This window comes from Vulpes lagopus, chromosome 12 (genome assembly GCF_018345385.1).
Source record: "Vulpes lagopus strain Blue_001 chromosome 12, ASM1834538v1, whole genome shotgun sequence".
In the NCBI taxonomy this organism is placed as follows: domain Eukaryota; kingdom Metazoa; phylum Chordata; class Mammalia; order Carnivora; family Canidae; genus Vulpes; species Vulpes lagopus.
The window spans coordinates 13,928,947-13,954,450 of record NC_054835.1 but is presented as its reverse complement, the minus strand read 5'-3'; the positions used below and the strand labels follow the sequence as shown (position 1 = coordinate 13,954,450).

The 25,504-nt window shown below is 46.0% G+C and overlaps 2 protein-coding genes across 8 annotated transcripts in view; both read right to left on the bottom strand.

The window, feature by feature from the left end:
- Nucleotides 1-11,254, bottom strand: part of TRPV1 (transient receptor potential cation channel subfamily V member 1) — a 38,610-nt gene extending 27,356 nt beyond the window's left edge. For 2 of the 5 annotated variants that reach the window (XR_005983176.1, XM_041726070.1), the window contains exon 1: nt 160-11,254. Coding sequence is in view for 3 of the 5 variants with exons in the window: in XM_041726070.1 (XP_041582004.1) it covers nt 160-252 (93 nt within the window). In the remaining 2 variants the exon portion in view is untranslated. The remainder of the gene's footprint in view (nt 1-159) is intronic. The other 3 variants (XM_041726066.1, XM_041726065.1, XM_041726069.1) reach the window with 3 other exon arrangements.
- A 2,026-nt stretch (nt 11,255-13,280) lies between these two features.
- Nucleotides 13,281-25,504, bottom strand: part of SHPK (sedoheptulokinase) — a 28,634-nt gene continuing 16,410 nt past the window's right edge. The window contains exons 3-8 of one of the 3 annotated variants that reach the window (XM_041724324.1): nt 25,120-25,303; nt 24,411-24,563; nt 23,236-23,411; nt 21,841-21,981; nt 18,874-19,074; nt 13,281-14,065 (exon numbers count right to left, since the gene is read on the bottom strand). In XM_041724324.1, the coding sequence (XP_041580258.1) occupies nt 13,653-14,065; nt 18,874-19,074; nt 21,841-21,981; nt 23,236-23,411; nt 24,411-24,563; nt 25,120-25,303 (1,268 nt within the window). In that variant the 3' untranslated portion in view covers nt 13,281-13,652. The remainder of the gene's footprint in view (nt 14,066-18,873; nt 19,075-21,840; nt 21,982-23,235; nt 23,412-24,410; nt 24,564-25,119; nt 25,304-25,504) is intronic. The other 2 variants (XM_041724325.1, XM_041724326.1) reach the window with 2 other exon arrangements.

Below are 25,504 nucleotides of genomic sequence, written 5' to 3'. Positions count from 1 at the left end.
CCATGAACTAGTTTTGATACTGTTTCCCACTCCCTTCCTAACTTCCTCTCCCACTCTTCCCTCCATCCAGTGGGGCATCCCCTCTCTCTAGTACCCAAAGCTGTCCTGCATCTCAGAGGCCTTTGCTCCTGCAGTACCTCCTCTTGGGGCCCAACAAACCTCCAAGCTCTGCACTGCCCATGCTCCCAACCCCTCCTGAGTGGCCTGAGTTGATTGTCCATCATTCTTCAGGGTCCTCTTTGCACCGTCCATTATGCAGTCTAGCAATTTATATCCAGCACTGACGTATCCACACCCAGTGACCTCCTGAGCAGGGAGCTTTCTTGATCCCCCTCTTGATGAAAAAAAAAAAAGTTGTGCTGGTCACTGTGGGGGACAGGAAAGAGATCACATACAGACCTTTTTTTATTCCTATTTGCATAGGAAGTAAGCAAGATTCATGTTCCAGCAGTGGCTGGATTCCAGAAAATGCCACTGAAGGAATGGGAGGCACCCCAAGACCTGCATTTTCAAGTGTACATTCAGGCAGTGAACACTCAGAACACATGGCTGGGCCTTAACAATAAATCAGCTATGATCTGATGCCCAGATCCTTGGGGGAAGAAAATGAGGCAGCATCACCACTCCACATCCTGTGAATAAGATAGACCCATTTTCCCTCCTGCCTGTTGTTCTACTTTGAGGAGGGCCTGAGTATTTCTCTGGGTCATCCATCAGATGGAAACTCTGCAGCAGGAAGTGTTCCCAGCCACAGAGAATCCCATTTCCAACCACTCACCCATTTGTTCATTCCATCACTCAATACCCATCTGCTGAATCCTACTGGGTATCCAGGCCTGTGCTGGGGGTACAGAGAGCATTCAGGCCCCATCTAAGACAGAAACCAGGTGCTGGCTGAGGCAGGGATATCACAGGAGGGGGGCCAGGGTCCTGAAGAAGGATTCTGGAGGAAGTGACAGAGGATCTGGGCCTGGAAGGAGAGCAGGGTTGGTCTGGGACTGAAGGAAGAGGATGGGGATCCCAGAATACCTGATGGAGAGCAAGCCAGTGGACTGGGAGGCAGGCAGTCGGGTTGGAACCAAATGGCTACTGTCCTTGAATGTCAAGGAACAGGATGTGGATGTTATTGTGTAGATGGCAGGAAGCCATGAGAAGCTTCAGATGAATGAACACCAGCAGTCGTCTATGCTTTCAGAAGATAACTCTCTGGTCAGGATTGTTCATACTAAGGGGAGCCTGTCCCCTTTAAAAGGCACAGGAGATGAGTAAGAATGAAAATAATTGACATGCTTGAGCCTGTGCTGTGCCAAGATGGTGTTCTAGCACTTCCCATGCACTCACTTCACTTTCATATCTCTAAGAGGTAAATATTTGACAGATGAGGAAACTCAGACACAGTGGTTACACAAGGCCACACAGGCAGAGTGGGGACCTGGATTGGACACGCAGTAGCCTGACCCCAGAGCATCTCCAGCACTCCACCACCTCTCTGAAGGCTCAGGCTCTTCTCAGCCATTAAACTCAGCCCTAGGTCTCACCTCAGGGTGGGGTGGGGGCAGATCAGACCAGGGTCCCCCAGCCCTGGGCCAGGCAGGCAGAGATGGTACCCTTTCAATCAGAAGCCCCAGCCTGTAGCACCTTCCTGCTCAAACAAGCATCCCTAAAAGCTCAAAGCCCAAAATGAAGTATAAGTAAGATGTGGCCATATGCCAGGCCTGGCTCTCCCAGGGCTGACCCCTTGGATGGGACTGGCCACAAAATGAAGAATAAACCTGCTGCCTGACTCACAGCTCTTAACATCCCAACAAGAGTACCCATTAGCAGGAGCCTCCACAAAACCTTTCCATGGTATTTCTTTTTGCCTCTTCCTCTGGTCTGAATATAACCAAACCCAAGAAACAAACCCCAAATCTGTGCTGCATGCCTCGCACCTAATTCCCTACTGGAAACCAAGCTTCTTCAGGAGCAGAGGGAAGGACAGGGACCAAGAAGCCATTTGCTCTGGGTTGTGGGGTAGACAGGGACAGAGTAGTCTGTCCAGCACATGAGCTCCATGGCAATGTACCTGTCACAATGTTCTACAATGATGGGGGAATTTCCAACCATGACTTGGAGTATCTGATGGAGATGGTGGTTCTGGTTTATATAAGATTCACAAATAGCAATCTGGACTAAAGGACAGACCTGAAAAAGTGACCCTGCTTAGCAAAGACTTGGTTTAGCCTCTGGGTTTTTCGCAACTCCAGAGCCAGGGAGGACAATGCCCACCATCCAGGAGAAGCCTCTATTTTCTCCCCAATCCAGATGAGACATCCTGGGTGCGGCTCTCCTGCTCCCTCTCTGCTCAAAGCATCTGTCTGCCTCTAGCCTCCCTGCAGGCTCTTGGGAGCTGGTCCAGGACCCAACCCAGATCATCTTTGCCCTGTTGGCCTACATGAGTATTTCCTAAAGAGATATGGAGATCTGGGAATACCCAAACTATGGATGAAGATCCAGAAGAACTCTACCCAAAACATAGAATAAGTGGAGCCTAGACAAGAACCCAGGACTCCTGCTTCCCAGCCCAGCACCGCTTCAGTCCAGAGAGGGCAATCCAGTGAAACCTCCAGCCACAAACCACTGGCCTCGGCAGGAGCCATGGCCTCTTCACTCCAGGATGGATGTCCAGGATGACTCTGGTGCAAATGATACACATTGACAATAGCAACCTCCACTATCACTTGCCAAGTGTTTACGATTAGCCACGCTAAGTGCACCACAGCTGTAGCTTCACTTAAGTGTCACCACCACATTTGAAGCAGCCACTGTTATTATCCTGTGTTCAGAGGGGGTAAATGAGGTGCTGAGAGGCTAGTTGAACTGTGCATAGTCACACAGCTAGACAGATGAAAGGCTCAGCTTCTGACAGCTCACTATGCCATTCTAAAAGCTAACATCTACATTAGCCATCAAACAATAAAAAGGACTCACCAGCTAGACTCAGGCACACTCCAGACACGGCAGGTACCAGCAAGCTCCAAGGCCGTTGTTATTTGAAGGGAGAGTTGGATTCGTGTGGGGAGAAGAGTTGCCTCCCCTGCCTCTGTGAGGGTCCTTGGCCTCTCCCCAGGTCGCGGTTGTTCTGCGCTGGCAGGGATGAACCGTGGGTATGCTCTGGCACTCAAGGAAAATGCTTCCAGCAATGGCAGCAGCTGCTGTTGCCGTGGCTCTGATTCCCAGAGGATCCCAGAGCTTTTCCCATCATTTTTGCCCTTTTTCAGAAACCACTTAGCGGCTGCCCCGCCTCCAGCCATGCCAGGGCTCTGGTGCACTTAGCCACACACAGCCCTGAACCAGCCAGAGCTGTGAGCTCAGCTCTCACGGAAAAGGAGGGCACGGCTCAGCCCTTCCAAGCCCACCACTCCTACAGACAGGGTGGTCTGGGGGTAAAAACTCAACAAATTCACTGCTCCAGTTTGAAAATGTAGAAGGAATGGAAATGGTCATGTCACCCAGTCCTGGCCTGGCATTTAAGGACCTGGTTTTGAATGCTGGCTTTGCCACCAACTCTGTGGAAGCTTGGATGAGTCCCTGCCTCTCAGGCCTCTCATTCCCTGTGGAGCCCTGGTGTAGAAATTGGAGTGGGAGGTCCCAGGCTTGCTCAACTGGGATTCTTAATGGAACCTCATGGATTATTTTCTGTGTCTATTTCCTCATTTCACTTAGTATGATCCTAAATGCACAGGAGAAAAGTTAATACAGTGAGGCTTAATACCCTCCCAGAACATGGCTGAGAAAAGCTGCAAAGTCCTTCTGAGCATGCATACGGTCTGCAGCCCAAAATGTCCTGCAGAACCCATCCTGGCAGCTGCCTATAAGAACCCTATAGGACTCCAATAAGCCACAGGCCCCACACACCCTGAAATGAGCAGCCACATGCCAGAAAAGCCCATCGTAGCCCTACTTGGAGTATCTCACAAGGTTGAGCCCTGACTCAAGAGAGTAAAGTGCAGGGACTCCTGGGTGGCTCAGCAGTTGAGCATCTGCCTTGGGCTCATGGCATGATCTCCAATCAGGGGATTGAGTCTCACATCAGGCTCCCCACATGGAGCCTGCTTCCCCTCTGCCTATGTCCTGCCTCTCTGTGTCTCTCGTGAATAAATGAATAAAATCTTAAAAAAAAAAAAAGATAGTAAAGTGCAGACACTGCATGGATTTTGCATGACATTTTATAGTTTACAGAAAGACTGAACAAACTCACTCCCCCATGCCACATAACAGCCCCGGGCAGTGGCAGGGCAGGGATTGCCATATTCATTTTACACATGAGACATCTATGTAATTAGCTGATTGCCCAGGTCATGCTGTTGGTCTGGGCATGAAGGCCAACCCCATCTCAACATGCCATACCATGCCCCCTGCTTGGACATCTTTTTATGTGTGTGCCATTTTATCTGTGATACTTTAGCTTCAATAAAAATGAACCTTGGAATTCATTCCTTTTTTTGAAATTTTGGTAAATACATATAACATGAAAAATACCATTTTAACCATTTTAAGCATACAATTCAGTAGCATTAAATACATTCATAATATTGTACAGCCATCACCACGACCCATGTCCAGAATTGTTGTCATCTTACAAAGCTGAAACTCTATACCCATTAAAAACTAACTCCCCATTGTTCCCCTCCCCCAGCCCCTGGCAACCATTCTACATTCTGTGTATGAATTCGAATACTATAAGACCATCACGTAAGTGGAATCATGCAGTATTTATCTTTTTGTGATTGGCTTATTTCACTTAGCATAATATGCTCAAGATTCATCCATAGCAAATTGCAGAATTTCCTCCCTTTATAAGGCTGAATAATATTCCATCATATGTATATAATGCATTTTATTTATACATTTATCTGTCAATGGACACTTGAGTTGTTTCCAACTTTTAACTATGGGATGAATTATGCTGCTATGAACATGGGTGTACAAATACCTCTTTGGGTCACAGCTTTCAATTCTTTGGGGCATATACTCAGAAGTGGGATTGCTGGATCATGGAATTCATCCTTAATCATACATAACTATCTGTTATATATATTTGAAACTCACCAGCAGTGATTGCCTCAACCTGCAAGCTCTCTGGGGTCATTGTTCCTTCTAACCACATGTGTGGGCCAGAGGTGCTGAAGGGAACACCTCAGTATGGAGACTGACATGCCTATGCTGTCTTAGGGATGGCCTCTGGCTCGCATACTGCTTCGGCCAGGGCCAAGTCTCAGCCGGTTGCAGCCCTGGGGCATGAGTGGAAACATCTGAGAAAGGCACTGAGACAACTGGCCAGCACACAGACAAAATCCAAGAAGGGGAAGGTTACACTCTCCACCAAAACTGTCCCCTTAGTTTCCAAGGTGATTTCTGCCTCCAATGAGGACAACACATATCACTAAATATGTCCCCTTTGTAACAGGCATTGGGTGCTGACCACATCCCCAGGGCCTGCATGGTACCATTCATGCTGTAAGGGCTACCGGGGAAATTGTGGCCCTTCTCCTCCTTCCCTGAAAGCTTTTCCTCAACACATGGGGACTCCGCAGGACTGATCCTTATATCCTCCCACCCCTCTCTGAGACCCCCAATCCTCCAACAAGCCAGGGACCCCCCTCATCCAGGGGTCCAGCCCTACCCTCTCCACTGGGCTCCATCCCTACCTCCTGGAATCTCCAGATGAAGACCACAAACCCCATCTACTCAGAACATCCCAAGAAAGACTCCTCTGCTCTCCACATTCCCTCCTGTCAATGTCCCTGCCTATAGAGGCACCAACTTTCTTGTGCTCACCAAGCCTGACATACTTTGTCATCTCCAGCCTCTCCTTCTCTGTCTTCACTGTCTAGGCTACATTTCTGTGGCTCATATCTATCCCTCTCTATAGCTGGCAGCTACCTCCTCTCACCTGAGGCACCAGAAGTGCCTCCCTTCCCTGGCCCAGCACGCTGGCCCACCACCTCCCAATCCCCAGTCCTGGAATATCCTCCGGACTGTGCACCCTTACTGAACCTTATCCCTCAGCCTAGCACCCTGAGCCCACAGCCCCCATCTCCACTCCCAGGGTGGTGCAGCCCTTCCTGCCACCTAGACACATCCCCTCCCCAGCCACACTAACTGTGCCTGCCTCCATGCTCTCCCCCTGCCCACCTTCTGTTCATGTTTGTGCTGTGCATCTCATTAACTCATCTTTAAGGCCCAGGTGGCAGGTGAGACCCATGGATGCTGAGACTCTAAGCCCCCAACTCCCAGCTCCTCCAAAAAGCCTCCCACCAAGGGCCCAGCCAAAGTGCCCACCTCTATATTACAGAAATCTCAGACTATACCTTCCTATAGCAACTGGCACATGTGATCACAATGACAATAATAGCAGTGGATGCTTATTAAGCCCATGCAGCATGCCATGTTCTGGGCTAAGCACTTTAGGCATTAACTCATCAAACTGTCACAAGGTTTCATGAGGAAAGTTTGATTTTTGTCCTAATTTTATAGATTAGGAAATGAAATATAGACAGGCTACGTAACCCACCCAAGGACAGTGACAATCATCCCAGTCTTGTCTGAGGCTTCCTAAAGCTTGTACCGAACTTTAACTTCTCTGATGTTTGTTTCTAATTTCACAGATTTTAATGCTCCAGGGCGACAATGCTCTTGCCCCATCAATTTTCCTTCTCTAAGCCTAGCTCCATGCCTTGCCCAAAGTAACACACTGCAAATATTTATTGGCATAGTTTTTTTCTGAGCAAAACCAGCACTGAGTGGTTCTACTAAAACTCATGAAATGGTGGTAGAGACAAGACCTTGGGGTGGAGCACTGCTGCCATCAGCATAGTTTTCTGGGTCATAATGTACAATAAGGTGTTCGTCTGAGCCCCTTTCCACCCCAGCTTCCATAATCCAAGGGTGTTCTTGAATATATGCAATGATGTACCCATTAAAACCCTTAGTAAGTAGATCATGTTTTAATGATGAATTCTGGGAGGGGGCATTTACTCCAAGCTCAGGTCTGATGGGGACAAGAGGCAGTGAAGGAAGTGCTGGAGGCCCCACCAGCAAGTGGGTGAGCCAAGTCAGCTGCAGTTCACCCAGTGTTACCACCAGGGGGCACACGGACTTCAACTGAGTCTTTGACTCTGGCAATTAGAATCCTAATTTTCTTCCTCCATCTGGGTTTGGATTGGAAGCCAGACATTCTGATACAACTAGAAACTAGCAAACTCTCATGTGCTGAAAAAGCCTGATCACCCAAATCAGGAACTGTCAGCCTGACATTTCTGGGAGGAACCAGGTAGGAACCAAGAAGCACTAGTTCTGGTCCCAGGGAAAGTGGTGAAGGCACCACTGCAAGTGCCTGTAACCCACTCAAGAACAGTACCAACTCTACTAGTCTTGTCTTGAGCTTTCTAAATCTTCTGTTGACATTTAACTTCCCGGATTTTTGTGTCTTGCCTCCCAGATTTTAAATGGCTTCAGGGATCCCAGATCCAGATGGCAAACATCCACCCTGGAAGAAAACTCCTTTCCTTTCTGCATTTGATCTGTGCATTCATGTCACCAAGTCCCCATATGAGTCAGTTCCCATGAAGAGCAGGGCTCTGTGAAAGGGGTTATCACGCTCCAGAAGTGAATGGAGCTGGCCACCTAAGCCAGGAAGGAATAAAGCATCAAAGTGAGAGCCAAGCCCTTGCTATGCAGAACTGGGACCCAGAGTGGGAACTGGGAACAAGAGGGAGAAAAGATCGAGGGTCAGGAGCATGGGCAGAGGATGGAGGTGGGAGAGGAGGCCCAGCTGTGCCACTGCAGGCCCACTGCATAAATTTGGGTTGATAGCTGAAGCTCTGGGTCTGTCTTCTCATCCACAAAATGGGTGAGAGCACCTGCCCTACCTGCTTTACAGAGCTTTTCTGGGGATTATTAAGGACACGGGGTGTGAATGGTCTCTGTGAGCTGGTAAAGCCCTAGGCAAGCATGAGGGATTATGGTTCTCATCTTCATTATTTCAAATGAGAACCACATCTGCTGACTGTTGAGCTATATCCGGCCATTAGCTCGAGGTTGTGACTAATTGTTTTTTAATGAAAAAAAAAAAAAAAACAAGATTTGCTTAATGTTTCATGACTCACACACTGTCTGTCAACCAAGAATCTCTCAATTTCAAAGATGTGATCTGTCCATCTAATCACGGCTGAGACAAGAGGTCAGGTACAAACTGCCCTCTTTCCTGAAGGACCACTGAGCACTAGCAAACCCACAGCAAGTGAGCAGGGTGAGTAAGACGGTCTCTGCCCTCAAGGAGGTCAGGATGCATGAGGACGAAGACAGTAGGCTCTCTCTGACATTTTACTGGCTGGGGCACCCTATGACGGGCACAAGCCAGGAACCAACAGGCCATGCCAACAGTAAACACTGATTGGGGTCCTGGATATCAGCTATATTGATGATCCAGTGACAAACATGCCGCCAGGGAGACTTTGTAGCAGGCAGACGGTATTTGAGCTGGGCCTCAGACAAGGCATAATGTTCTGCCCTGGGAGGAGGGCATTCCAAACATGGGCATCAGCTTGAGATTAAGGAGAAGGACAAGGCAGAGAACACCTTAGGAGGAACCCTTCCCTCAAGCAGCTTTCAGTGTAGCTGAGAAGAAAAACAGAGAGCATGAAAGCCATATAAACATTATATGGTCTAGGCATAGTCAAGGGCCAAAGGAAGAATTATGTGTGGCAGGCTTTGCCCCCAGCTTGGTTAGGGCCCACCATCTCTCACAGACTGTCTTCTAGGCCCCTCCAATTGGGCCTCTGCCTTCTGCAATACCCATTCTCCAATCTAGAGTCTATGTGGCCAGCAGTTATACTCCCAGGACCCATGAAGCCTGCCCTCCTCTCCACTGCCCACAGGAGAAAGTCCAAGCCCCTCCATCTGGCATCTAAGACCCTTCACAGTTTGGCCAACATTTCCAGTCACAAATCCCATCACACCCTTTCATATGCCCTATGACAAAGTTATACCAGACAATTCATCACACTCTGCTCCTGTCAGTCTTTCATGTGAATGAATGCATTTGCTCTCTCAGCCTAGAGCGCTGAAGAAAGTGGGCTCTGGGGTTGAATCTTAGAGTTGTGATCTTAGGTAGATTACTTAACTACCTCGTTTTCTTCAGCTCGTTTGTGTCTCATTTTCTTCAGCTGAGAAATGAAGATAATAGTACCCACCTTCTAGGGTCACCATAAAGATCAAATAGGTCCAAACAAGAAGAGTTTAGATTAGTTCCTAGTACAAAGCAGGTACTCAAAAAACATTATTGTTGGTATTGATGGACTGAAACTCTCCAAGGTTTAGCTCAGTGTCACTTACATAAAGAATGAATTGTTCTTCCTTCTGCATATACATAAATCTGTCCTATTATTTATTTCATTCCCTAGTGATGGAAATTCAATAACTCATCACTGTCCTGAAATAACACCCAGGTCCCTAGGGGGTGCCAATAAATGTCTGGATCTGTGCTGGGTGCAGCTGAGGCTTCTCAGGTAGTCTGTGCTGTGGCTGTAGTAGTCAGGATACACTACATTATGCTATGGTAACAAACAATCCCCAAATCTCAGTGGTTTCAAACATCAAAGGTTTATTTGTCAGTCACACTTCATGTTGCTCATCTCTTGGTGAGGGTTCTACACTATACTACCCTAACATGGAACCCAAGCTGACAGAGCTTCCATTCTCTGGGACACTACCATAATTTATGATATTCCCAAAGCTGACAAGTGTCTTATGAAAGGAACAAGGCTCTGGAAGAATGAGCTTTAGTTTCTGAAATCTAACAAACATGGCCAGGTGGATTAATCTAAGAGCTTTGGACAATCATGTGATTCATAAAGTGACATTTACAAAGAGACATGACTACTTCCCAAATTCATAGTTGCCCGGGTGCCTCAGAGTCAGGCCTGCCAGAGCCTTGGGAATCACTCTTAGGAATCTGAACTAGACACAGCAACAATGGCTTTCTCCTGGAAGCCATGCCATAGTCATTCCTACCAACTACAGGAAGGTTTAAGATGTTCTAGATCGGTTTTCTGGAGAGCTCCTCGGCAAGATGGCAGAAGAGTAGGGGTCCTCAACTCACCTGGTCCCACAAACTTACCTAGAAAACTTTCTAAACATCCTGAACACCTACGAATTTGACCTGAGATTTAAAGAGAGAACAGCTGGAATGCTACAGAGAGAAAAGTTTTTGCTTCTAACAAAGTTAAGAAGGTGAAAAAATAAAAAAAGAACTGAAGTGGGGGGAGGGGCCCCACCAGTAGCCGGGCCAGCTCAGAGTGGCGAGAGCCTCCGGGACAGGAAAGCCCAGCCCTGAAGAAGTGGGAACTTTAAAAAGCCACGCTGGAGTTTTCCCGGACAGAAAAGTGCTCAGTGGGGAAATTGGGCAGAATCTCAGGAGGTGCAGTGAAGCCTCCAGATTCCCAGAGTCACTAATAAAGGAAGCGCACCCGGGGGGAAAGCTCACTGCAAACTATGGACTGATCTCCCTAAAGGGCTGGAGCACACAGCAGAAGGGCATTTGGGAGAAGCTGGTCGGTTAGGCGGGGGCTCCCAACGGAGGTGTCTGTGCCCTGCTGCCTTCGGGAGCCGCCCACCTTAGGAGCGTGTTTCCAGAGCACAGGGCCCAGATCCCAGGGTGCTGAGCAGACACAGCGTTCAATCCTGTGCTCCCCCTGGCACAGGCAGAAGCAAGGAGGACACAAGACAGCGAGGACTCCCCTGCCGCCGGGCGCCTCCAAGCTGTGCAGATCAGCGCCCCCGCACTGCCCAGGGAATATCTAAGCCAGTGTGGACTGGGAGACTGCGTTAGTTACTAGTGGGGAGCTGACTCCAGGGCTGGAATTCTGGCCGCTGCTGCCATTGTTGTTGTTCCTCCTTCTTTCACCTTATGCCTGGGAGGCAGGGCTGCCGGGACCAAAGGGCCTCTCACCGAGGTAAACAGCTCCCATTGAGCCCTGCATCGGCAGGGGGGTGGAGGGCAGGGCATCTCTGCCCTGGCACACACACCTGAAAATCAGCACAGCAGGCCCCTGCCCCATAAGACTACCTGGAAGTAAAAGGGAAGGGCAAGTTCTTGACCAAGCAGCACTGGAAAGCTCCAGGACCAGGGGAAAATCAAGGGAAAATAGTATATAGAACTAGAGGGTCCCTTTTTTTCCCTTCTTTTTTCCCTTTTTCCATTATGACTCATTTTTATACCAGACTAAAAATTTCCAATACTTTTTCTCTTTTCCCACCTTATTGGAACTTTATCAGGATAAAAAGCTTTTGCACAGCAAAAGAAACAGTCAACAAAACTAAAAGACAACCTACAGAATGGGAGAAGATATTTGCAAATGACATATCAGATAAAGGGCTAGTGCCCAAGATCTATAAAGAACTTATTAAACTCAACAGCCAAGAAACAAAAAAATCCAATCCTGAAATGGGCAAAAGACATGAACAGAAATCTCACAGAGGAAGACATACACATGGCAAATAAACACATGAGAAAATGCTCCATATCATGTACCATTAAGGAAACCCAAATCAAAAAACCACAATGAGATGCCACCTCACACCAGTAAGAATGACGAAAATTAACAAGACAGGAAACAAAAAATGTTGGAGAGGATGTGGAGAAGGGGAACCCTCTAGCACTGTTGGAGGGAATGTGAACTAGTACAGCCACTCTGGAAAACTGTGTGGAGGTTTCTCAAATTGTTAAAAATAGAGCTACCATACGACCCAGTAATTGCACTACTGGATATTTACCCCAAAGATACAGATGTAGTCAAATGCCAGGACACCTGCACCCCAATGTTCATAGCAGCAATGTCCACAATAGCCAAACTGTGTAAGGAGGCATGATGTCCTTCAATAGATGAATAAAGAAGATGTGGTCTATATATACAATGGAATATTACTGAGCCATTAGAGAGGATGAATACCCACCATTTGTTTCAACATGGATGGAACTGGAGGGTATGATTCTTAGTGAAGTAAGCCAATTGGAGAAGGACAATCATCACATGGTCCCACACATACGAGGAATATAAGAAATAGTGAAAGGGATTATAAGGGAAAGGAGGGAAAATGAATGGGAAAAATTAGAGAGGGAGACAAACCATGGGACTCCTAACTCTGGGAAATGAACAAAGGGTTGTGGAAGGGGAGTTATGTAGGGGGATGGGGTAACTGTTGAACTTGGGTGATGGGCAATGAGGAGGGCACTTGATGGGATGAGCACTGGGTGTTATACTACATGTTGGGAAATCGAATGTCAATTTAAAAAAGAAAAAAGATGCTCTGGGATCCCTGCAGGGATGCTGACTCCCATGGGACGTTTCTGCAAGCCAGGAATATGTAGTGGGCCAGCAAGGCCTTCACTAAGAGAAAGAAAAGCTAGTGCCTGCAAGATGAGGGGTTCTTTTTCATTAAATTGGCCACCCTCTCTGATAGGAACATGCCCAGCCACATCCCTTCCCTTGGAAGACTTCCCAAGAATGTACAGGGGCAAAAACACACTACTGCCCAGACATATGCCTAAAAAAGTATCCTGATAATTAATGCCTAATCAGACCCTTTGGAAAAATGTATCTGAATGGCAGAGCTATGCAGCATCTATCCCCATTGCTGATCACGCTACCCACCTTTCCTGCCCTGTTCTGTGCCTTCAAGCCAGTTGCGTTAAGGATCTGGAGCAGCTCCAGGGATATCTGGGTGGCTCAGTTAAGTGTCTGCCTTCAACTAAGGTCATGATCCCAGGGTCCTGGGATGGAGTCCCACATCAGGCTCCTTGCTCAGTGGGGAGTCTGCTTCTCCCTCTCCCTCACCCCTATCTCCCACTTGTATTCTATCTCTCATTCTGTCTCAAAAAATGAATAAAATATTTTTAAAAATAATATAAAAGAAGGATCTGGAGCAGCTCCCCTGCAGCAGGCTCTCCTTGGAAGGGGAAGCATGTGGTGAGGTCAGCACAGACCCTTGCCTCTTCATCTCAGCCACTCTGCTTTACTATCTTGGGCCACTCCTGGCGTCAGCTAACCAGTTGTAGCTAAGGGAAAACAAGAATGGGAGAGGGGCCTCAGGGACACACAATCCAGTAGGCAAAGACTTTTCCAACAGTGCCTGTGATGCAAGTCTGGGCTTCATGTCCCAATAGACAATCATTCCAAAAGCCAGAAAGGGGAGGGGGGGTGTCTTCTTTTCCTACTTGGAGCCCAGAGCCACCAGACTTTTTGGTGTCTAAGGTCCACATTTATTTTCCCTTTGTTTACAGGTGAATCACAGAGGAGCCTACTGACCAGGATGCTGGGCTACTGTTCCTTTTCTTTTTTTTTCCCTCTGTCTTTTTTCCACATTTACATTTGTGAGTGGTTCCCAAGCAAGTCTCTTGGAAAGCACGGATTTGGGATCCAGTTGATGACTCTTGGCTGCACTATTAGAGTATGCCCTGAAGGTAGGTTCTTGGTCAAGATGGTGCCTTGGTCAAACAAGCTTTGCTTAAAAGCTGCCCACAAAACTGTCCAGGAAGAGGATGAGCCAAACGTCATGTCAGGAATGTGAATTAGATAAAATTTCCAACAGTCCTTTGGCCAAAGAATGCACTAAGACTCCCTCTGGTTAAGATTTTTCTGGAGCATGACCAGTGCTGCCCCCACAGCTGCGTCCACATCCTGCCCAAAGGACACTGGGAAGGGAAAAGCCCTCTGCACCTCCTGCTTCAGCACCTCATTCCTGGACAGCGCACTCCCACTGCCAATCACCCGCTCCACACCCCATTCCTTGAGCTGTTGAAATGGAAGCATGGAGTGCAGGTTTTGGACAATGCCTCGGCACAGGGCCCTGGTCACATGCCCCAGGGTGAGATCAGAGGAAGAGATTCTGGTCACTGAGGCTAGCTGGTCCGGTAAGTGCCTCTCCCCCAACACCGTTGGAGTGATAGTTAGGCAGGTGTCTCTCTGCTGTGCAGCTGCCTGGATCATGCGTGAATACACAGTGGATTCTTCAACTTCTAGACCTTCCAAAAACAGAAAAGACCTGTGTGAGTTCATGCACCCTTTGGGATAGTCTGAGACAATACAGAACTCTTAGAGGGCAAGGATAGATCTACTTGCTGCTCCTCCTCACCATGGCTAGCTGTTTCCTGGCTCAGGGACTCACATAGTCTAGTTAGCTATGCTCTGCTCCAGACATCAGCCAGCTCTCTCACTGCAAACCCCAGCCTAGACTTCAGGGAGAGATCTTGTAAGTGTTGCTGTGAGCCCTAACTATCCCACAACTAAGCATCCCACATCTATGCTCCCAAGGGAGGCAAATGCACACACTGATCAAAAAGCATCATCACAACTAATAGACTTATTAGCAGTGTCAGAAACCCCAGGACCACAGCGCTGATCGCAGTCTAGCCCAGCCCTCATCGGAGGTTGAGAACCACCAGTCTAGACCAATGCTTTTCACATTTAAATATGTATATGAATCACTTAGAGATCTTACTAAAAAGCAGTTTCTGACTCAGTGTGCCTGGAGTGGGCCCTAAGATTCTGTAGTTGTTATATACTTAGAGGAAGCCAGTGCTGCTGGCCCAAGAACCACATTTTTGAAATAGAAGGTTCTAGACCAGTGCTTACCAACACTTAAAGGCATAACAATCACCTGAGGAGCTTTTATAAAATGCCTACCCCACCCTACCCCATGGCCAAATCATCAGCATTCTGCAGGCAGGACTAGGACATCAACATTGTTTTTAAAACTTCACAAGTGTTTCCGGTGTACAGCCAGTGCTGAGAGCTGCCACCCCAGAGTTACCATGAAGTTTCATCAGCAGCACATTTAACTTATACAAACTCAACTATACATACTTGGGGATATGAGAGAGAGAGAGAGAAATAATTTAAATTTCATAGTCAAAATGTGATCAGAAAAACTCTAGTTAAATATGCCAGAATCAGGGCACCTGGCTGACTTGGTCAGTAGAGTACGTAACTCTTGATTTCAGGGTGGTGAGTTCAAGCCCCCTATTGAGCATAGGGCCTACTTAAAAAAAAAAATGCCAGAATGAATATTAGTGTCTTCCCCCACCTTCTAGAAACTCTACTAAAATCTCAGAAAAATCACATGCTTGGTGAATAACCTAGCACATGCATACACATTTATAAATCTGTAGGACTAAAGCCTTGGAGAACTGCTGGTTCAAAAGATATGCACATCATATTCCCCTCCTTAGAAGCTGGACCAATACACACTACTACTGCAATGTATAAGAGGGATTATATCTCCATATCCTAGGATCCCTCATGCATTGAAAACTTCTAAAAAATAGATAAATAATATAAAACCATGAAAATAATGGGGAAAAGGGAAAGGAAATGAAAAAGAAAAAAATGGATCAAACAGAAAGCTTTCAAATAGAAAAGCTCCATCTGGCTGGCTCAATTGGTAGAGCATGTGATTCTTGAACTCAGAGTCATGAGCTTAAGCCCCACATTGGAAGTAGAGATTACTTAATAAATAAAAACTAAAAAAAAAAAAAATAGAAAGCAGAGAGACTAGGAGATACGATGATTAAATGCAATGTGGTATCCTGAATTGATTCCTGGAACAGAAAAACGACATTAGTGGAAAACTGTCAAAACCCAAAGAAAGTCTATAGTTAAAAAGAAGAAAACAATGAACAATGTGTTTACATATCTTTGATAAACACTGCCAAAAGAATGTTAAGGAAATGTTAAAATAAAGTTCGTCCTCACTGGGAAATATCTGGACCATGAACCCAGCTTTGGGGGGCACCTGAGGGAAGGTGTATACCAGCTGGAGGCCTGAGAGATCTGGCTTCTAGATCTGACTCTGCATCTCTTGACTTACCACCTCATCCAAATCTATTGGTGGCGATTAAATGCTATGAGTTGCCAAATATTCACATCATAGGCCTAGAACCACAGACCATCAGAGCTGAAAAAACAGAAAAGGGAAGGGACTTGCCAAGTCCCTTAATGACTTAGGACAGAGCTGAGAACTGAGGCCACTAATTGGGTATACCACTACACTATGCTTATTTAACAAGCAGTTATATCACACTTATTATGGGCCAGACATCATTCTAACTGCTTTGCAATATAACTTATTTGATCCTCGAAGTCCTTTGAGGTAGGTCTAAGATAATCCCTTTTTCAGATGAGGAAAGTGAAGAATAGAGAGGATAAGTAACCTGCCAAAAAGCACAAGTAGCAGAGCTGGGATTCAAATTCAGGTCACCTGGCTCCAGAGTCCCTGCTCTAAACTACATGGGAATTGAACTCCCTGTTTTCTAACTTCTGGAAAATAATGCAAACCTAGGGTACTCTGAATAGAGAGAGAGTTTTATTTTTTTATTTATTTTTTAAAGATTTATTTATTTATTTATGATAGAGAGAGAGAGAGAGAGAGAGGCAGAGACACAGGAGGAGGGAAAAGCAGGCTCCATGCCGGGAGCCCAACGCGGGACTTGATCCCGGGACTCCAGGATCGCGCCCTGGGCCAAAGGCAGGCGCTAAACCGCTGAGCCACCCAGGGATCCCTGAGAGTTTTATTTTTATATGTTATGCTTCAATATTTCTATTTCTGGTTAATAAATATAATACCTTTTATCTCACTAAACCTTACTGTATTTGCATCTATATATTGTTTAAGACTTTATTTATTTATTTATTTATTTATTTATTTATTTATTTATTTATGAAAGAGAGAACACAAGCAGGAAGGAGGGGCAGAGGGAGAGAGAGAAGCAGACTCCCCACTGAGCAGGGAGCTCAATGCAGGGCTCCATCCCAGGAACCTGGGATCGTGACCTGAGCCAAAGGTAGATAGATGGTTGAATGACTGAGCCACCCATGTGCCCCACATCTGTCTATCTACCTATTTATTTATTTTAGAGAGAGAGGGGATGAGCAAAAGGAGAGAGAGAAAGAATCTTGAGCAGACTCCCTGCTAAGCATGGAGCCTGATACAGGGCTTGATTCCAAAACCCTTAGATCATGACCTGAGCCCAAATCCAGAGATGGATGCTTAAGCAAGTGAGCCACCTGGTGGCCCTATTTATTTATTTTAGAGAGAGAAAGAGTGCACATGAACGGGGGAGGGGCAGAGGGAGAGAAAGAGAAAGAATCCTCAAGCCAACTCCATGCCAAGTGTGGAGCCCTAGAGGGGACTCGATTCCAGGGCACCAAGATCATGACCTGAGCTAAAATCAAGAGTTAGATGTTTAACTGAGCCACCTAGGTGCCCTTGCATCTATATATTTTTTTTAATCAAATTACATAATTGTAGAAATTTCATAAAAGTTTAAGTTACATATAATATTAACCTTCAAAGTCCTCAGATACATCTTCAAAATATGTCTTCATATGTCAAATATGTCAAAATATGTCTTCAAAATAAGAACCATGAAAATGAAAAAGACTTTTCTTTTTGAAAGGATCTTACAAAGAAATCCATCTCTTTCAGGTGTAAAACTAACAGTCACTTTGGTGTAAAGATAAAATACTGGTCAACTCTAAAAAAATAAATAAATAATAAAAAAATAAAAAATAAAAAATAAAAAATAAAAATACTGGTCAACTCTGCCAACAATTGATAGAGCCACCCAGTTAAACCAGTATCTAAACACAGGGCTTGCCTGAAGATTCTTTTTTTTTTTTTTTTAAGATTTTATTTATTTATTCATGAGAGACACAGAGAAAGAGAGAAAGAGAGAAAGAGAGAGAGAGAGAAAGAGAGAGAGAGGCAGAGACATAGGCAGAGGGAGAAGCAGGCTCCATGCAGGGAGCCCGACGTGGAAATGGATCCCCGGTCTCCAGGATCAGGCCCTGGGCTGAAGGCGGCACTAAACCGCCGAGCCACCCAGGCTGCCCTTGCCTGAAGATTCTGATGACTGGTTCTGCATCTTGAAAACCTTCTCTGGCTCAAGGCTAAACAAAATCAGAGTTCTCTTCTTTTAATGAAGCATTCTGAGGGGATCTCAGCCAAAGGGGCAGAATTCCCTGAAATCCTGACACCCCTGGCCAGCCTGAAAGGACTGATAGGAGTCAGGAACACTTGTCTGCACAACTAGCTCACAACTAGCCCACTGCCATGTGCACTCTCTTGCCTGTGCCTCACCTTGTCACTATGCTCAAAGTTTCCTGGAGTGACCCTATTCAGAGTTCCTACAGGTAGGCCAGTGCATCTAATGAACACAATTTCCCTAGGCCTGCATGGCTGATCAGAAATTTCATTTCTACCTTGAGTGCTTGGAAATGGAACCTCTCCTAGAAGGAGGTTATATATTTCTCTGTAAATGAAGAGCAGAGAAAGGCCCAATCTATTCTATCCTGAAGAAAGCAGGAGGGCATCAGATTCCCAGGGATCCTTTCCAAGAAAGGGAGTCAGGAACTACTCATCAGGAATAAGTGCTATGAGGATCTTATAATACTATAAAATACCAGGAGTCTTTTCATTCATCCATGTTTGATCATTTTATTTTCAGATGTCTGTAGTCATCAGAAGGAAAACCTTGAATGCAAGGGACGGTGACCTACTAACAGAGAAAGTAACCAGTGGGCAGGGGAGAGCCAGGAGACTACTATGACATTCCAAAGTCAAGGTTAGCGGGGAAGGTGCCCCCTCAGAAAATAATAAGTGACAGCAGCTCAGAAGATGAGAGGAAAGAAGGCTCCAAGCCCAGATCCTTAAAGAAGGAAGGAATGTGCTGGAGCCTGGATGGGTCTGACATCATGAATAACACAGGCAACACAGAAACTGCCAATAGGAAGGACAAACTGAGAACACATCACTGTGTGGGCAACATCTTACCTAGATCCATCATCCACTGTACCAGCATGTGGACAAACGTGGCCAGCACGTTGCCCCCATTGAGTGATGCTGCCACTGCCAGGTAGGTCCTGTCAAAGTATGGGAAGTAGGTGACAGGAGCTGCAGGGTCTGGAGTCTGCGCCGGCTGGAATCCAGAAGGCATGGAGGTTGCCAACTGAACTGAGGTGCTGATGTTGAGAACTGTGGTCCAAGGAAAGCAGAAGTTAGGCCTGGCTGGCTGGCTCAGGCATCATAGGTCACAAAGGGCAAGGGAGAGTGTGCTGGTTTAAAAAATACATCTTCCACTTGATGGGCTGAGCACTGGGTGTTATACTATATGTTGGCAAATTGAACTTCAATTAAAAAAAAATAATCAATTTAAGAAATTTTTAAAAATTAAAAACAAAATAAAATTTTAAAATATGTCTTCAAATTCTTTAAGACTCCTCCTTTCAGGAGGTAGAGCCTTATTCCCCCCACTGCCTGAGTTTGGGCTGGCCTGGGGGACTTGCTTCTGATGAGGAAAATAAAGCAGAAGTGACCCTGTGTGATTCTGGGGCCCAAGTCATAAAAAGGCACTGAAGCTTCTGTCTCAGATCACTTGCTCTGGGGAAAGGCAGGCACCAGGTCATGAGCAGCCCTGCAGGGAGGTCCATGTGGCAAAAAAAAATGAGGCTTCCTGACAAAAGCCCCATGAATGAGCTGAGAAGTTGATCCACAGGCCTGGTCAAGCCTTTGGATGACTGCAGTCCCAGCAGAGCAACAGTGTGATTGTAATTTCTGAGAGACCTTGAACCAGACCATCCAGCCACACCGATTCCCAATTCTCAGAAACTATGAGAGATAATAAATGTTTGCTGTTTTAGGCTACTAAGTATAGGAGTGATTTATTACACAGTAATTTATAAGGATTTGCAGCCCAAGTATTTGACTTTCTGGGGAGGTCTCATTCATTTTCAGCAAGTGCCACCTCCTTCTCACAACCATGGTGTTTTTCTTAACCTCCCTCTATCAGCAGGAAAAAAGCTCCCAGACTCAGCACAGAGGGGATAATTTTCTCCTCTATTTGAGGCCAGGGCCTGTAGACTGACTATTCTAGAAGTCTCTTCTCTTCCATTTCTCACAAGACCAGGCCAAAAAGCCTGTTCTTCTCAGTCTGTTGGGGTCTAAAATAACTGAGGTCAGCATGTAACTTTCCTATCTATAGAAGGTTAGAGGCAAGGAGGCTGAAAACAAGTCTCAGAAAGCCAATAATCTCTACTGTCTGCCACATCAAGCCTTTCACCATGACTTTTTTTTAAAGATTTTATTTATTTATTCATGAGAGACAGAGAGAGAGACAGAGAGAGAGAGAGAGAGAGAGAGAGAGAAGGAGAGGCAGGCTCCATGCAGGGAGTCCGACATGGGACTCGATCCCAGGTCTCCAGCATCACGCCCTGAGCTGAAGGCGGCGCTAAACTGCTGAGTCACTGGGGCTGCCCCTTTCACCATGACTCTTTACCAGAAACAATATGCACTCATTTCAAGGATGGAGAGGCCAACCAACTTTGCCCATGGACACAACAAAAGAGCACAGCCAGCAGCCCCAATCTGGAACCAGAGACTACAACCAGCTCAGTGAAGAGGGAGCCTAATTCTTACTTTTTCCCATTTGAATAGCCCTCACTTACTGTACAGAAAGCACATTTACATCCAGGTACAGGACAGTCCTCTGTCAAGGAACAGCCTACAATTTGAAAACCACCAGGGTAGAAAAAAAAAGAGCCAGGTTCTTTACAGGCACCATCCCAGTATGCCACCAAAACTGTCCACGAGAAACATTTCATTGCCCTCATTCTGGATGATAACAAGGGCTCAGGAAGAAAAGCAACCTATCCAAGGTCATACCAGAAGAAGAAGAGGGCTAAATGCTAACCCAGGCCAGTAGGCTGGACTCCAAAGCCCACATGAGTTCCCTGACATTCACACTTTGAGATGAAAGGCTATAAGGCAAGAGATGGTATATTGGGAAAATTAAAAGTCACAGAATATATTTAGCATATTTTCCTGGAGCATTGATTTTAGTTGAAAATTTGGGAGAAAAAGTTTTGAACAATTTTTGGCCTTAAAAGATTTTAACACATGTATGTGCAAACAAAATTGGCAGAATTTCACTTTTCCCTTACAGCTAATTTTGAATTAAGAGGAATTACTACCCAAAATAAGACAAAAACAGTCTTTGAAATGTTATTTCCTAAGGACATCATAAAATAGGAATAAACTGCATAGAGAAGGCTGGTCAGAATTTTTTAACTCAGGGTTGAATTGTTGTAGTTCTAACTGATGGAAGAAAAAAGATCTGGTAACAAAGAACTCAGGTAAGGGGATCCCCGGGTGGCTCAGCGGTTTCGCACCTGCCTTTGGCCCAGGGCGCGATCCTGGAGTCCTGGGATCGAGTTCCACATCGGGCTCCCGGCATGGAGCCTGCTTCTCCCTCTGCCTGTGTCTCTGCCCCTCTCTCTCTCTCTATGTCTATCATAAAAAAATAAAAATAAATCTTTAAAAAAAAAAAAAAAAGAACTCAGGTAAGATGAATGCATTCCCCACTCCCCTTGATAACGAGGAGGGGCTCTCCAGAGTGGACCTACTCAGCCAGGCTTCCATGAGGATAAAATGAAACCCCCATTCTGCAACTACCCTGCTTGGGCAGGCAGGCCCCACCTCTCCCCTAGCTCAGGGAGGGGCAAATAGCAACCCACAGGCCATATCTACCTCCATGTGTTCCCATGTGCTCCATGAGCTAAGAACGGCTTTTACATTTTGTTTACATAATACTTATTGAGATATAATTCACCATAAAAAGCAAACTTTTAAAGGGTATAATTCAGTGGTTTTTAGTATGTTCATGATTGTACAACCATCACCACTATCTAATTTTAAAATGTTTTCATTACCCCAAAAAGAAAGCTTGTATCCATTAGTACTCACTGCTCCCCGTGGCCCCCAGCTTTCCATCTCTATGGATTTGCCTGTTCTGAACCTTTCTTAGGAATGGAACCGTACAGCACGTGGCCTTCTGGAACTGGCTTCTTTCATTCCTCTCTTTTACTCCCAAGTGTGGCATTTTAGCTATGTGGATAGATCACATTTTAAAAATCTATTTATCAAAAAAATAAAAAAATAAAAAAATAAAAATCTATTTATCAGTTGGTGTGCATTTGGACTGTTTCTACTTTTTGAATTATGAATTATTATACATAATGCTGCTAAGAACATCTGTTTGAAGTGTTTGTGTGGACATGTGTTTCCAGTTCTCTGGGGTGTGCACCTGGGAGCAGAATTGCTGGGTCATGTGGTAACTCCATGTTTAACTTCTGAGGAACTGTTGAGTTTTCTGAAGGGGCTGCAGCATTTTCAAATCCAAGTGGCATGTTCTTACATTTTTAAATGGTTGAGAAGAAATCAAAAGGAGAAGAAAATTTCATGACACATGAAAATTCTATGAAATTCACATTTTAGCAACTATAAATGAAGTTTTATTGAAACACAGCTATAGGGGCAGCCCCGGGTGGCCCAGCAGTTTAGCGCTGCCTTCAGCCTGGAGTGTGATCCTGGAGACCCGGGATCAAGTCCCACATCAGGCTCCCTGCATGGAGCCTGCTTCTCCCTCTGCCTGTGTCTCTTCCTCTCTCTCTCTGTGTCTGTCATGAATGAATGAATGAATGAATGAATGAATGAATGAATGAAAGAAAAAGAAAGAAAGAAAGAAAGAAAGAAAGAAAGAAAGAAAGAAAGAAAGAAAGGACAGCTATAACCCTATTCATTCATTTATGTATTGGCTGCTTCCATACCCCAACAGAGTTGAGTTGTTATGACAGAAACTATATGTCTTACAAAACCTAAAATATTTACTATCTGGCCCTTTACCGAAAAGTTTACCAAGCCCTTCCCTAGCCTGCGGCCTCCACCTCACTGTGACTCTCTTACACCAAATACAGAAAGACTCTACACTTCTAATCAGATCGGATGGAACTTTCATTGACGAACACACAATAACAAACACCCTAATCTACTCATCTATTTTTTTTGGCATGGAGTTATACAGAAATCAGCCAACTAGAGAGAATCATTTCCTTTACCTGGCCCTAAAGAGGAAAAGCACAGACTGGTCAGGGACCAAACTTGCCCTGTTGGGTTGTAAATCCCTAGAGGAGGGGCTTCACCTGGAGGAATGAGGTGGGAAACATGTTTTCCATGTTTACAGAATAACAATCAACAGAGTGCTGAGGCTGCTGGTTACATGTGCCCCTTGGGCTCTCACACAGAGCTGGAGCTTAGGAGGCACCAGCAGAAGTCTGAGGAGCAAACAAAAGAAAGACTTACCTGCATCTGTCCTTTTGGCCATACAGGAATACACGGAGGCCTGTAAATCACCCAAGGCCACGCCCACCGGTGTCCCCTTTGGGATTTCAAACCAGGCATGGGAAGTTCTGCCTGCCACACTGCCGGCCTCAGCGATGTCTGGGAGCAGGTGGACAGGAAAGCCTGAGGCCCTCAATCTGCAATCCAGAAATGGGCAGTGCACTTACTCAGAGCTGGATTTTTTTTGGTCTTTGTTGTTTCCAGGAAACTCAATGAAGGAAAGCACTATAGGGTACACATATGAGAAGGGAGGTTAGAATCCAGTGTTTTCACAGAGGGCCTCTTTGGCTTTTTTAAACCATGAGAAACAGACTTGCATTTTTAAAAAAGTGAACACTGGCTTTCAAAAGCATGGCATTGGCCTTCCCGGAAGAAGACAATCAGTTCAAGCCGGGGTGATCAGGAGAATTAGATAGGAACCAGATATCATTTCCACCCAGCCTCCTATGTTTGAAAGACACACAAATACTCTACAAAGCAGGGGGGTGGGGGGTGGGAGGGTGGGTGTCAGAGTTTCAGCACAAAGTCACAGTTGGTTATAGCACAGGCCAAACCAAAGTCAAACCCCTCAGTTTCCTGAATACCAACTGCATTCATCACTCAGGGTTAGTAAACATGGGGCTGTTTTTATAAAACATGCTTAGAAACTCCTTTACCTGAACTACACATGCTTTTTGGTTTTTTTTACAGAGCTCAGAATTTGGACCCTGAAGGACGTGAACTTAGAGGGCACTGGATTTCTGGATCTGAAAAGGCAAATGAGTCCTTAAAAAGAACTTTTAAAAGACATCCCTCAAAACTACTACTTTCATTTCTTAAGCTTATTTTAAATTTTCTTACACTGAAAGCTGTTCTTTGAAATCTGCAGGCTAGGTCCAAGTCACAGAGTACTGGGGAGGCCAACCGAGGTCTGGGCCAATGTGGAGGAGCAGGACAGCATGGTGTAAGGGGTACCCCCTCCAAGGGTTCACTCACAGCCAGGCCCACCCATGCCTGGTGACTGGAATAGGCTGATAAACGATTTCTGGCCTCTTGGAATCCTCCACTATTATTCCCAAATTGGAAACCACCACTATATCTCTCACATTAGAGCTTCTGGCCTTTAGCCTGGAGTCAGCCTGCAAGGATATACTCACATCTCTAAGTTCCAGCTTTGGCTCTGAGTGTTGAAATATCCCCAGCTAGCAGCATTCTGGTCGCACATCAGGGATCTTGGCAAGCCACACAGCATGGCAACCACATAGTCATGGATGGTGCCAGCAGCATCGTAGGACTTCAGCAACTCTGGGCTAGTTTTCATATCAAAAACAATTCAACGTAGTATAATAATAACTTGAAAGCAAATACTATACCCAGCTGCAGGCAGTGGACTAGATGTGGCATAAGCTGGGTGGGAGCAAGCACCCCATGTCCGTGGCTCCCCAACAGCTGAATCTCCCAGGGTGAGGGCCTCCCAGCCACTCAAAGCAAAGCTGGCTAGAGTCCGCCTTAGGGGAGTGGTCTCAGGGAAGGCAGCACCATGCTTGAGAAAGCAGGACATTGGCCATTCTTAGCAGCTCTGACCCCACCATGAACTTACCACACAACCCCTTTGCAAGTACCTTGCTCTCTCAGCCTCTTTCTTTCCCCCTCTGATTTAGAATCAGATAACTAACAAAGAGCCTTCTGAGAAGTGAAGCAGTTCTAGACCAAGTCTAGGTCTTGCGACCACATCCTTTGCCAGGCCACATCGCTGAGGGATATTCCAGCAGGTGGAGTGATGCTGACTGGCTGGAGATATAGCCCTCTGGCCACTCTCATTTCCCTGGAAATCCAGCACCCAATTCCAAAATCAGTTGTCCGTACCTATTCTTCAAAAGCCAGAAGATGGTTGCACAGCCAAATCCTGAGGCCACATTGAGATGGGACTCTGGCTGGGGCAAAGAAGCTAGGAACCCGCTGCTACACCGGCCATCCTGCCATGTGACCAGGTGGCTCACGGCTCCAGGCTCAAACACAGGAGAAACTCTTCCCTCTCTCCATTCACAACCTGGAACAAAGGCGATTACCAAAAACAGAGTAAAGAACAACTGACCAGCAGCAACATGTCCTTGAGACCACTCTGCTAGGGAGGTTACAGCATGACTTTATCACCTATGATAATGCTTCATTCACACACATGTGTTCTGATATCAGGGCACCTGGGATCTACCACCAATGGCTGTGTGACTCTGGCCAAGTCACCTACTCC